Source organism: Poecilia formosa, unplaced genomic scaffold, assembly GCF_000485575.1.
Source record: "Poecilia formosa unplaced genomic scaffold, Poecilia_formosa-5.1.2 Scaffold4, whole genome shotgun sequence".
Classification (NCBI taxonomy): domain Eukaryota; kingdom Metazoa; phylum Chordata; class Actinopteri; order Cyprinodontiformes; family Poeciliidae; genus Poecilia; species Poecilia formosa.
This window is the reverse complement of record NW_006799943.1, coordinates 3,539,832-3,550,318: the sequence shown is the minus strand read 5'-3', so window position 1 is coordinate 3,550,318 and position 10,487 is coordinate 3,539,832. Positions and strand designations below refer to the sequence as shown.

General features: G+C 43.8%; 1 protein-coding gene and 2 long non-coding RNA genes across 5 annotated transcripts in view; 1 reads left to right on the top strand and 2 right to left on the bottom strand.

The window, feature by feature from the left end:
- LOC103143654 (uncharacterized) overlaps positions 1-10,487 on the top strand; it is a 168,972-nt gene that overhangs the window by 85,768 nt on the left and 72,717 nt on the right. The gene's annotated exons all lie outside the window — the stretch shown is intronic.
- LOC103143647 (uncharacterized) overlaps positions 1-10,487 on the bottom strand; it is a 38,627-nt gene that overhangs the window by 15,576 nt on the left and 12,564 nt on the right. The window lies entirely within an intron of this gene.
- Positions 3,865-8,625, bottom strand: LOC103143639 (transcription factor Sox-9-A-like). The gene is made up of 3 exons (XM_007560257.2): positions 7,792-8,625; positions 6,498-6,748; positions 3,865-5,932 (listed from the first exon to the last, which is right to left on the bottom strand). Exons 1-3 carry the CDS (start codon positions 8,229-8,231, stop codon positions 5,133-5,135), a joined length of 1,491 nt encoding a protein of 496 aa, XP_007560319.1. The 5' UTR covers positions 8,232-8,625; the 3' UTR covers positions 3,865-5,132.

The window sequence follows — 10,487 nt, the reverse complement described above, 5'->3', positions numbered from 1 at the left end:
GGGGTCTACTCTTATATTATGTCTATGGCTGTTTATTGATTTTACCCTGGAATGGCCAACAGTCTGTTATATCAATTTGATACAATAGGAGCTTCCGTACTTCCCATATCCGTGTCCTCTGTCACCTTTTTCAGCAGTTAAAATGGTTTAATCCGTTATTAACACGTTGTAACCTGTTTTTCTGAGCCGCCTTCAAATGCCACATGAACGCTGAGATGCTCGTGCTGGGTTTACACCTGTGCGGGAGCGAAGTAGACCTTCTGCTGCTGCGCAGGTGTGTTAGAATGATGGCAGCAAAACGCAAATAACTTTGCACAGTTTTTCCCCCAAACTAACCGACTGAGTTGAGTAAAGCTGTTGGATGCAGGTAATGATAGCTAAACAATGACTAGCTAATATCAATACAGTACCTTAAGCTTATTAACAAGTAGCCTGTAGGCTACTGATGTTGTCTATGTTCAGCTCCGTAGACTCATTTTGCACCCCCAAAATAAGTCGATGCCCCCCCTGTTAAACTCGTCTGGAGCCGGAGCTGGTCTGTAGTTCTCTAGATAAGAGCGCTGAACAAGCAGCCGTTTATTTTGCCAACTGGGCGGTGCGGAGCGGTGAAGAGATGCTGAGGGAACCGTATCTGAAGGAGAAACACAAACTGTAGTAACACCAGTGAGTAGTTTCTTCTTCTTCTGTGGATTGTAGGAAGCAGCTATGTTTTGTGTCATGCATGAGCTGGGGATTCTCTGGAAGAAAAGATCCATTTTCTCTGTTTACACAACAACGGACATCGGTACGTTTCAGAAACATCAGCACTCTGGAACCCGTTTTCAATCTGTGCCGTTGTCAGAGAAAAACATTCGGTGGTTTCGTGTAAATGTACACTAAAAACGCAACAAAACTCTTCCGTTTTCACCCTGAATCGTTGTCGTGTAAACGGGGCCTTAGAGGACCCGTGCTCTACTCACATAGTTTCTGAAGCAGGAATTGGAGTTTAATGGTCAATGCTTAGCCTGCAGAAAAAAAGGCTTTGTAGGTTTTTGAATTATGGTTCATGCTGCAACGATGCTATTTAATCTAGAGGTTCATCGATAGGAGTTTTATGGCCAATCACAGATAACTGATCTTTAATTACCATTGTAAGTATCAACCAATCTCCCAAAATGAAGGAAATCTGAGCTGATTTATCGACAGGTCAATATATCGGTGCACCCTTACTTTAATCCCTTTTCGTCCTCACTTTCCAAGCTTTCAGTCCTGAACCTGAACCATAAAACTTACCTTGAAGATGTGAAAACATGTCAGAAAGCATCAAATAGTTGTAGTTGTTTTAGGACAAGTAGGACAGCATACATGCAGGTCAGTACAGCTGACGAGACAGAGCCGTGGTCGAGTACAATTGGTGGGTATTCACTATTGTTGCTTTGTTGTGGCAGCACCGTAATCCTATGACATTTCCACAAATAATTACTCTGGAAATATGAGATAAGTATCTTGGAAGCATGTAACAAAGACTATAACATGATTGATTAGATTGATTACAAGTAGAGTTGTAGATGATCAAGTGCTGAAATTCTGTCTTATAGACACTTTTCTGCTGGCTTGTTAAATTTGTCAATCTTTATAAGACACCTTGTACAGTCAGATGTAACGCAACATACATTGAAGAGAAAGTTTTACCCATCTCCAATAATTTGTAGTCGACCTAAACAACAAGGCTCAGCTTCAGACTCCCATACCAGCCCACTCTGGTTTGACCAGGACTTGGACAGGCTTTCACACTGACTTTGGTGAACCCTTCCTATGGGGCATGGTGTAGCATACAGTTGAGGTGATTTCCTTGCCTAGCACAGACTCTCCTTCGGCTCCAGCCTGGTGTCAACAGGAAAGACTTGGTGTGAAGTCTGACACAGTGGCCTGTGATAGGCAGGGAGATGTTAACTGGACCAGATGAGCAACCAGAGACAGTCATGGACTGAGGAAGAGACAGCTTGCTATACTTGCTGATCTGCATTTCCTTGTCACAGTTTGTTCACTCCATTGTAAGGACTGGCAGCTACTCGCCTCACAGCTATGAGACCTAAAGTAGCCAGTCTGAGTCGTTTGACATAAAAGCTCTCAAAGATGTGAACAATGGATAAAAGCAACAAAAAAGGTCTACAAATGAAGTAAGACATGGATATTCTGTGAACGTTTTGCCAGAGATTTTTTTGCGTCTCTGGCATATTGACATTTGGCTTAACACCCAACCTGAATGATAACAGTTAGGGCAGTTCAAAGTTGTCTTATCTAGCAACTCTGCTCTTTTCTGAAATCGCGATGCATTGGTAGCAGGTCTATTAAGAAATCCAAGGCATCCTTCTCCCCAGCAACACACTTAAGCTCATTCTGCAGCATCCCAAAGTTTTACCTGTCATGAAAGGATTTATTGAAGAGTTTTGCCTCTTCATCTCCTCCAATAACTACAGACTCCCCTGTATGGGTTCTTGATCAGATGGCCTAACCACCTCTGCTCCCTCGGGTTTCCAATCTAATCAAGTTCAACTAAGTTTGATGAGTTGTAGTTTCCATGGTTAGAGTGAAACAGAGGTCAGCACCTACAGTCTGTTAGTGCCACTGTCCTGCAACTCAGGTAATCTCCTAAGATCAAGATGGTTTGATAGCAGTTGCCTCCGGCTATACTCAGAACACGTAGTTCTAATTTGGAGCCCTGCATAGTCTTAATGAACAGCGTTTGTCCCGTCGCAGGCTCTAAGACGATACTGATCGTGGGTGACAATGCTGCCTGCCTGGTACTGAACCAGAACTAATCACAGAGGCATGGCTGCTGTGACGTCAAATGCTCCCTGTGACAGCACCAACTGCTGCCCGCCGTGCCGGTTATCACCCGATACCCTCCCAGATGGCTGGTTCGGCTCGATACGGCTGACAATTAAGGACCACACCATTGTTGGAGCCGTGGGGGCATGGCAGGCCCTGGCTATGGTTAGAGCAGAGCAGGGAGGGTCAAGAAAGAAATGTTACCCTCATCAGTCTCTGAGGTCATTGCTGATGCAATGACATGCGGCGGTGTAGGGTGGAGTGACAGCCCGTGGAACTGGGAATTGTTTTCTGAGGACATTTGGTTTCCTCATATTTTTTTATTTTTCAAAACATATCTTGATTTAAATGGTGACTCTCCCATGTTGAGCAAATTCGTTTTAGTTAATAGTGGAACTTTGGAAAGTTCTGGTAAATGTAACATCAGTCAGTTAAGGCCATACAACATTTCTCTGTTGGATTTAGGTCCATACTTAGGCTACTTAAACACTCTGAATTTTGACAAATTATTTGGCCCTTCTTCGTGAACCAAAGAAGAATAATGTAAAGTATCAGTTCTATCCCAGTTGTGAGCATCTCTACTTTGGACTGGTCCTCAATCTGAGGAGTGAGCTGGAGAGAACAGCAAAACATAGGGACTCGGAACGCTCTAGAAAGGGTCAAAGGTCATTCTGCATGGTACAACCTTGTGACATGTTGGAGGACAGAATACGTGTTGTGCTGTTAGGTTAAAGGGAGTGATACAGATAACAACTGGGCACCAATAATTGGGCCACCAACGGCATTGTAAAATACAAATATCTTAACATTTGATTTTTGTCCCCATCAAATAAATGGAGTCAAACCAACAAACATCCCAAGATAAAACAATGTTGAGTTGCTTGATGACCCCCTGTAGTTTCCAGTTGAAAGGAAAAACTATGAGAAAATCAGAGTAAAGGGGGAAAATATAACATGGCTTCCAAGAAAAATAAAGAAAATTTAAACGTTAAGCCAAATATTTCTGCTTGATATCCAGAATGGAGGAGGAAAAAAGTAGACATTTTTTTAAAATAGATTTTTGTTTTTTTATTGCAAATCCATATACAAAAAGATATCTTAAAGACATTAGAAATACATAAGAGACATTGCAGGAAATAAAAAAAAAACAAACAGGAAGACAGTATCGGGCAGCATCCGATCTTCATGAGGGGAAAAAAAAAAAAAGAAATGACCTGCAGAGCGGAAAGGACGAGCGGTCCCGGTGATCCGACAAACAAAAGAGCCAAACGGGAACGGAGTAAATATATTTATAGGAGAAATTATTTTCCAGTTCTTTCAGCCATTGTTTTGAGTCAAACTCAAAAGAAACTGCACAAAACTATAAAACGAACTGCTTGTAATGCACAGGGAGGGAGGGAGACGCATTAAAATAGAAATTTATAACATAAGATAAATAAACAACAAAAATTACAGCATGTACCGTTCTGTCTAAATTTTGCAAAACAAAAAAAAAACGAAAAGTGGGGGGGGGAGTTCTATGTTGTCTACATCATAAAAGACAATTCATTAGTTATAAGAATAATATGCAAAATAATTACTTTGAAATAAAGTTAACATTAGCAAATAAATAAATAAAAATGTTAAACTGGATCTGACTGATTGGGGGGGACTTGAGGACACCAGCATGCTGTGGGGGAACAGAGTAGAGGGAGGGGACACCCATAGGGGTTAAAGGTGACTTCCTGTCGCTGTCAAACACTCACCACGGGGCGGTTAATTGTAATCTCAGCTGTGGCCGCGGCGGGAAAACGTACAAAGACTTTTTGGAAAAAAAAAAAAAAAACAAACATCAAGGCACGGATGGTGGAAGGGGCTGCGGTCTCTGTCAGTGAGACGGTACAGCATTGGGATTGCAAGTCTTTCTCTTGTGTTGCATAACAGCCGCTCCAACGGCTGCGACGAAATATGATCCAAAAGAAAAAAATATATATCAGCTGGTGACGGAACCACAACGTCAGGTTCTGACCCAGCTTCCAACAGCATGACCTCTACCTCCCCAAAACCTCCCTCTGGGCTACAAACGTACGTAATATTAACAATTCATAAAAATCCTCACAGAGGATTCTCTTCAGTTTCTAAAAATATATACGATTCTATTGTGATAAAATACGTAAGGCACTACGTGAGGCCACCCCAAAGTCCAGCGCCCCTCTTAGAATTCAAGTCTGATTCGAGGGGGACGAACCCTCCCCCATCCGCTTTCTTCCCCCATTTCTGACAGAACAAAGTGTGTGTGTGTGTGTGTGTGTGTGTGTGCATGTTTTTGTGTGAGTTTGAGCTCAGGGTCGGGTTAGCTGGGTGTAAACCGGAGCCTGCTCCCAGTGCTGCTGCGGGCTGCCCTGTGGGATGGACGGCACCCCGGCGTTGTCGGCGATGGGCGTGTACATGGGCCTCTGGTTGGGGCTGCCCATGTAGCTGAAAGTCGAGTACAGACCGGAGCCCTGACCCGACCCCGCCCCGGCCCCCGCGTGGCTGTAGTAGGAGGCGCCTCCGCCCTGGTGCTCAGAGTATTCGGAGTACTGCTGCGGCCTGGAGATGGCCGGGTAGGTGGATGGGGGGCTGTAGTGCTGCATGCTGAAGGGGCTGTAGGGGACGTGCTGCGGGGAACCCTGCTGCTCGCCGTAGTGACTCGGGCTCAGCTGCTCCGTCTTGATCTGGGTCCTGTGCTGCGCCTGGGCAGCGTCAGAGCCTCCGCCGCCGCCCAACGTTGTGAGGGTGATCTGCTGCTGCTGTCCCTGCTGGTTCTGGCTTTTAGACATCCAGGCCGGCTGTGGGCTGAGCGGCGCCCCGCCGCTGATGCTGTAGCTGCCGCTGTAGCTGACCGGGGTGGCGCCGACAGGCCCCGGGTGGCCGTTGGGTGGGAGGTACTGGTCGAACTCATTGACGTCAAAGGTCTCGATGTGGGAGATGACGTCGCTGCTCAGCTCGCCGATGTCCACGTCCCGGAAGTCGATGTTGAGCTGGCGCCCAACATTGCCCTCGGGCAGAGCACGGAGCCCCGCCTCGCGCTTCAGGTCCATCTTACCTGAACCGGCGTCGGTCTTTGGGGTGGCGGGAGGGGTGGGGGGACCCTGTGAGCCTGGAGGGTTGGAGAATAAAGGAGAAAATGTTTGTTTAAGCTGATTGAGTGATGGAGTTTGTAGTTTTTCCATCAAATATAATAGAAATAATAATAGGTATGAAATGATTTATCAGAAGAATCGATTATTGAGATTGTCAACTAGTTTAGTGATCGATTAATTGTTAACTGGAATAAATAGACTCAAAAAAGGTAATTTGGTAAAAAAAAAAACAAAGTAGGAATTAAGCAAAAAATTTACAAAAATACATACATTTTGCATTTAAGATAAAAACCCCACTTTTCCATAAATATGCTTCAGCCAAGACTCCTCAAATTTTAGCTTCACCCTTATTCAAGTTTACTAAAGGAATCTCATGATATTACTTTCTAGGCAATAAAGTGTTTTTCCTATTAAAAAAAATTATTTGCATCTTTTAATGTTTTTCTAACATAATATAAAAAGCTAAACTAGTTCAGTGAAAAATCTGTAAAATGTGTCATTTTTTTTCGATTAATCATCAGAATAAGCGATTAGTTGATTACTAAAATAATCGTTAGTTACATGAACCTGTGCTCTCCTCACCTGAGTGCTCAGCGGGGGAGTGAACCTCTCCCATGCTGGAGGCGGGGGAGTCGGCCTGCTGGAGAGCTTTGAAGATGGCATTGGTGGAGATGTGCGTCTGCTCTCCACCATCCTCCGTCTCGCTCTGGCCGTTCTTCACCGACTTCCGTCGCCGGGGCTGGTACTTGTAGTCCGGGTGGTCCTTCTTGTGCTGCACCCGGAGCCTCTCAGCCTCTTCCACAAACGGCCGCTTCTCACCTTCATTGAGAAGTCTGTGGACGAAAGGCGGCGTGAATAAAACGGCTTCAATCTGCCGGCAATGCACAATGAACAGGGGTGTATCCAGAAGGTTTTCAAAGGGGGCCCAAGGATCGTTGGGGTGGATGATAAATATAGGGTGGCAAATCAAAACTAAAATTTTACTTTGAGTTATATTGTGATGCAATCATATGTAGTGGGTGCCTAAGAATGGCTGATGGATTTAAAGGTGACTGCTTAGTAAGGTATTAAAAAAAGACAGGCAGAAATGGATCAATTAAACAAATAAATGTAACTCATTGAGGCTTTTCCTGGGTTTTTTTTTTTTGTTTCAGCTTTATGCTATGCAAAAACAAGTTTTTGATGCAAAAACTTGTTTTAAGGATGCAAACTGGGCATGTTATTTGTGTTTACAGATCACCTTAATTTGAACTTTGATTTTTAACATTTCAGAAGGTTTTGGGTAGACCAAGATGTAGAAACTATAAAATATTCTTGGCGATTAATTCCAGAATGCATAGAGGCAAAAAAAGAAAAAGAAAAACAGAACTGGTGCCAAAAATATGAGAAGGGAGTGGGGTGTCATTTTTTTTTTTTTTTTTTTTTTTTTTTTAATGCATGCATTTAAGCAAAAACAGGAAAGGCTTTAATGGAAATAATCAGTTATTTAACTCTATAAATAAATATTTTTTTGTACTTTATGGAGGCCATTATTACATTTTTCTCACCAACTCCTGGCCCCACCCTCAGCAGATACCAGGATGACATAGTCAGATCATAATTTAGACTTACAATATATTAAAATGATGGACAACAAACTTTATGCTAACAAGCGCTAACACAATCAGCGGTATTTTCATACATCAATTTACAGATTACCCTAAGAAAGAACCCTTTTAAAATCTACATTTAAGCTACATTTCACACCTAATAACACTTTAATTGGGATCTGGATTTTGTCTTTTGGTGAGCCACCCTTACATTATTAGTGGCACCCATTTACGCCCCTAGCAAAACCCTCTAGAGTCGCCCCTGGAAACCGGGATCCTCCACTCACCTCCAGAGTTTGCCCAGGGTTTTGCTCAGCTCCGCGTTGTGGAGGTGCGGGTACTGGTCCGCCAGCTTCCTCCGCGCCGCCTGCGCCCACACCATGAAGGCGTTCATCGGCCTCTTCACGTGCGGCTTGTTCTTGGTAGATCCGTTCACGCGCACGGGCATCGGCACGAGGGTCCAGTCGTAGCCCTTGAGCACCTGGGACACGGCCTCGCGGATGCACGCGGGGAACTTATCGTCCTCGTCCTTCTTGAAGTCGCCCAGCAGAGCCGCGTCCGCGCGCCGCAGCGCGTTCTCCGACGGCCGGGTGTTCTCGGCGTCGGACCCCGAGCCGGACGGGCACGGGGAGCCCGCCGAGTCCTCGGACATGCTCGGGCTCGGGGCGTCAGAGAGACACTTGTCTTGTTCCTCCGTCATCTTCAGGTAGGGATCGAGGAGATTCATGCGCAAAACCGAGCGGTGCCCAAATTACGCGTGAAATTCAAGGGAAGTCTTTTTTTCCTTCTTTCTTTCTTTTTTAAGTTTTGTTTGCAAAACAAAAAGCAAAAAAAGCTAAATCTGAACTCAGTTTCCTAAGCCAGACTGAGCGCATACATTAAAAAAATAAAACATTTGTGGAGAAAATGCACACAAAAAAAAGTGATTCTGAGCTGCGCCGGTGCGTAAAACCAGATCTGGAGAGCGGAGCGTTGCTGCACGCCACAGTTGGAACCGCTCGTGCGAGTTTGTAACCAGCCGGGCTGAAATGAAGTGAAGCGTTGGACGGTCTCCTCTCTGGTCCCGACGTACTAAATCCTCCCAGCGCTCTCCTGTGCTTTTGACCTGCTAAAAGCGTCTCGCGTGCTGGCTTTATAACCTGCTTATCCTCTGGGGGGTGGGGGCGGGGGGGAATCCCGAAGCTGATTGGCTGATGTGACGTAGACGTGAGGGAATTTGATCCCTGTGCTTTTTTTTCCAGCTCAGAACACAGAAATTTGTGATTAACATAAACACACAATGCGTGATGTTTAATTTCTCAGCGTTTCCTTTAAAATCAGACATTAAATATCTCCAGTTACTTTAACACTTTGCATTGTAAAACAAGGCAAAATTGATATACTGGAAAAAAAAAGAGAGAGAAAAATCAACAAATATAAGTAAAATGTTTCTCTTGATGCTATAAAGTGCATGTGTTCGGCAGAAATAGTAATTATATATAGTTTTTATTTTTCATAAAGTTTTTCCAAGTCTTGTTCTTTTTAGTGACTTGCACTGCACTCAGTTGCAAATTGTGACCAGTAGGGGGAGACAGTGGTGTAGAAAACGCCAGGGGAGCGAAAGGGAAGAGAAGGGAGGGCGGCTGCAGAGCAACAGTTGCTGTCAAACATCAGCTTCTGATTTGTGCCGCTCATCTCATTTCCAGCAGCGCAATAATCCACTGAATTGTGGATTCTATTCAATTTGCTGACTCCTTAACTTCCCCTTGCTTTTACCTTCCCTTTTTTTTTTCTTTTCTGCACTGAATGGATTTTTATCTGAGAGCGCTGAAAAGAGTCCAGTTACATTGGATTACATGTTTAAATCTATTGCGGAATTACACACGTATCTGAAACTTTGCTTCCAATAACCTGACTTTAAGCCCATAAAAAGAGGTGCTTACTGCAATTTTTTTTACTCCCTTTTCCCCGTTTAGTACATATTTTTCTGTTCAAAGTGTTATTAAAGCAAAAAAAAAAAGAAGCATAATCTGTGTTTCTGGCAGGGCGCCGTAGGCAGTACTAAAATACTTTCACAGTATTTTAGTTTTACTGCCGCCTACATGTGTAAGCAGCATTATAATATTGTAATTGGTCACACTGGTGCTAATTTGTACTGCTTTCCACGCTGCCTGCCAGCTAAATCTTTGGCACCAAAACCCGAGGCTTTGAATGTAGAAGGTTGAACCTCCAAACAAACTGCAGCTTTAACTGGGATGGTTGCAAGTCCAGGGATGGAAGTTCTGAGCCGCTGAAATGTAGCTTTAATAGGAGTCGGACTCTGTCGGTTTGTGGTGAAGAGGTCCTGATCAGTAGCTCATATTCTCCTAAAGGTCTTCATCTTTGGACTGTTGCTGCTTGTTCACTCGTTTTCTGTCCAGAACCGGATTGTTTTTCATTTGACTACTTTGCTTTAACCTAGAATAGCTGGAATGGAACAACTTTTCAGTGATGTTAGAGTTGTTGTTATCTAAATATATGTTTGTTTTTCTCTCTTTTTGCAGGTGTAGAAGCAGACTTCTAGGATTTTTCCCTGTTTCTCTTTCTTTTTCATCTCTGTGTCCTTCATATTAGATATTTGTTTCTAATAAACTTTCTATGACATGAACATGATTCTCTGAACCCCAGTGTGGTGGCTCTTGAGGACGCCCCTGGAATTTGGACTTTCACTGACCTTCCGGCGTTCTTGTTGCAAATTTGCTCAAACTGTCAGATGGAAGAGCAGCAGCTTTGACTTCCTGCCACAGATTCTCAACAGGGTTTAGGTCTGGACTTTGACTGGGCCCTTCTAAAGCATAAATATGCTTTGATCCATGCTAGTCCATTGAATCTCTGATGATACTGGGACTGTTGTGCTGCTGGAAGGTGAATATTTTGAATCTTTTTCTTCCAATTATTTTTCTTCGTTTATCTGACCATTTCTTTTCCCTGCTAAAAGTATGCATACCTCCCGCATGAGCATATA

Coding starts and splice junctions, on each gene's coding strand:
- LOC103143639 (XM_007560257.2), bottom strand. CDS start 8,231: ATGAATCTCCTCGATCCCTACCTGAAGATGACGGAGGAACAAGACAAG. Junction 6,749..7,791: donor ACCCTGGGCAAACTCTGGAG/GTGAGTGGAGGA, acceptor TTTCGTCCACAG/ACTTCTCAATGAAGGTGAGA. Junction 5,933..6,497: donor CTCCCCCGCTGAGCACTCAG/GTGAGGAGAGCA, acceptor CCAACCCTCCAG/GCTCACAGGGTCCCCCCACC.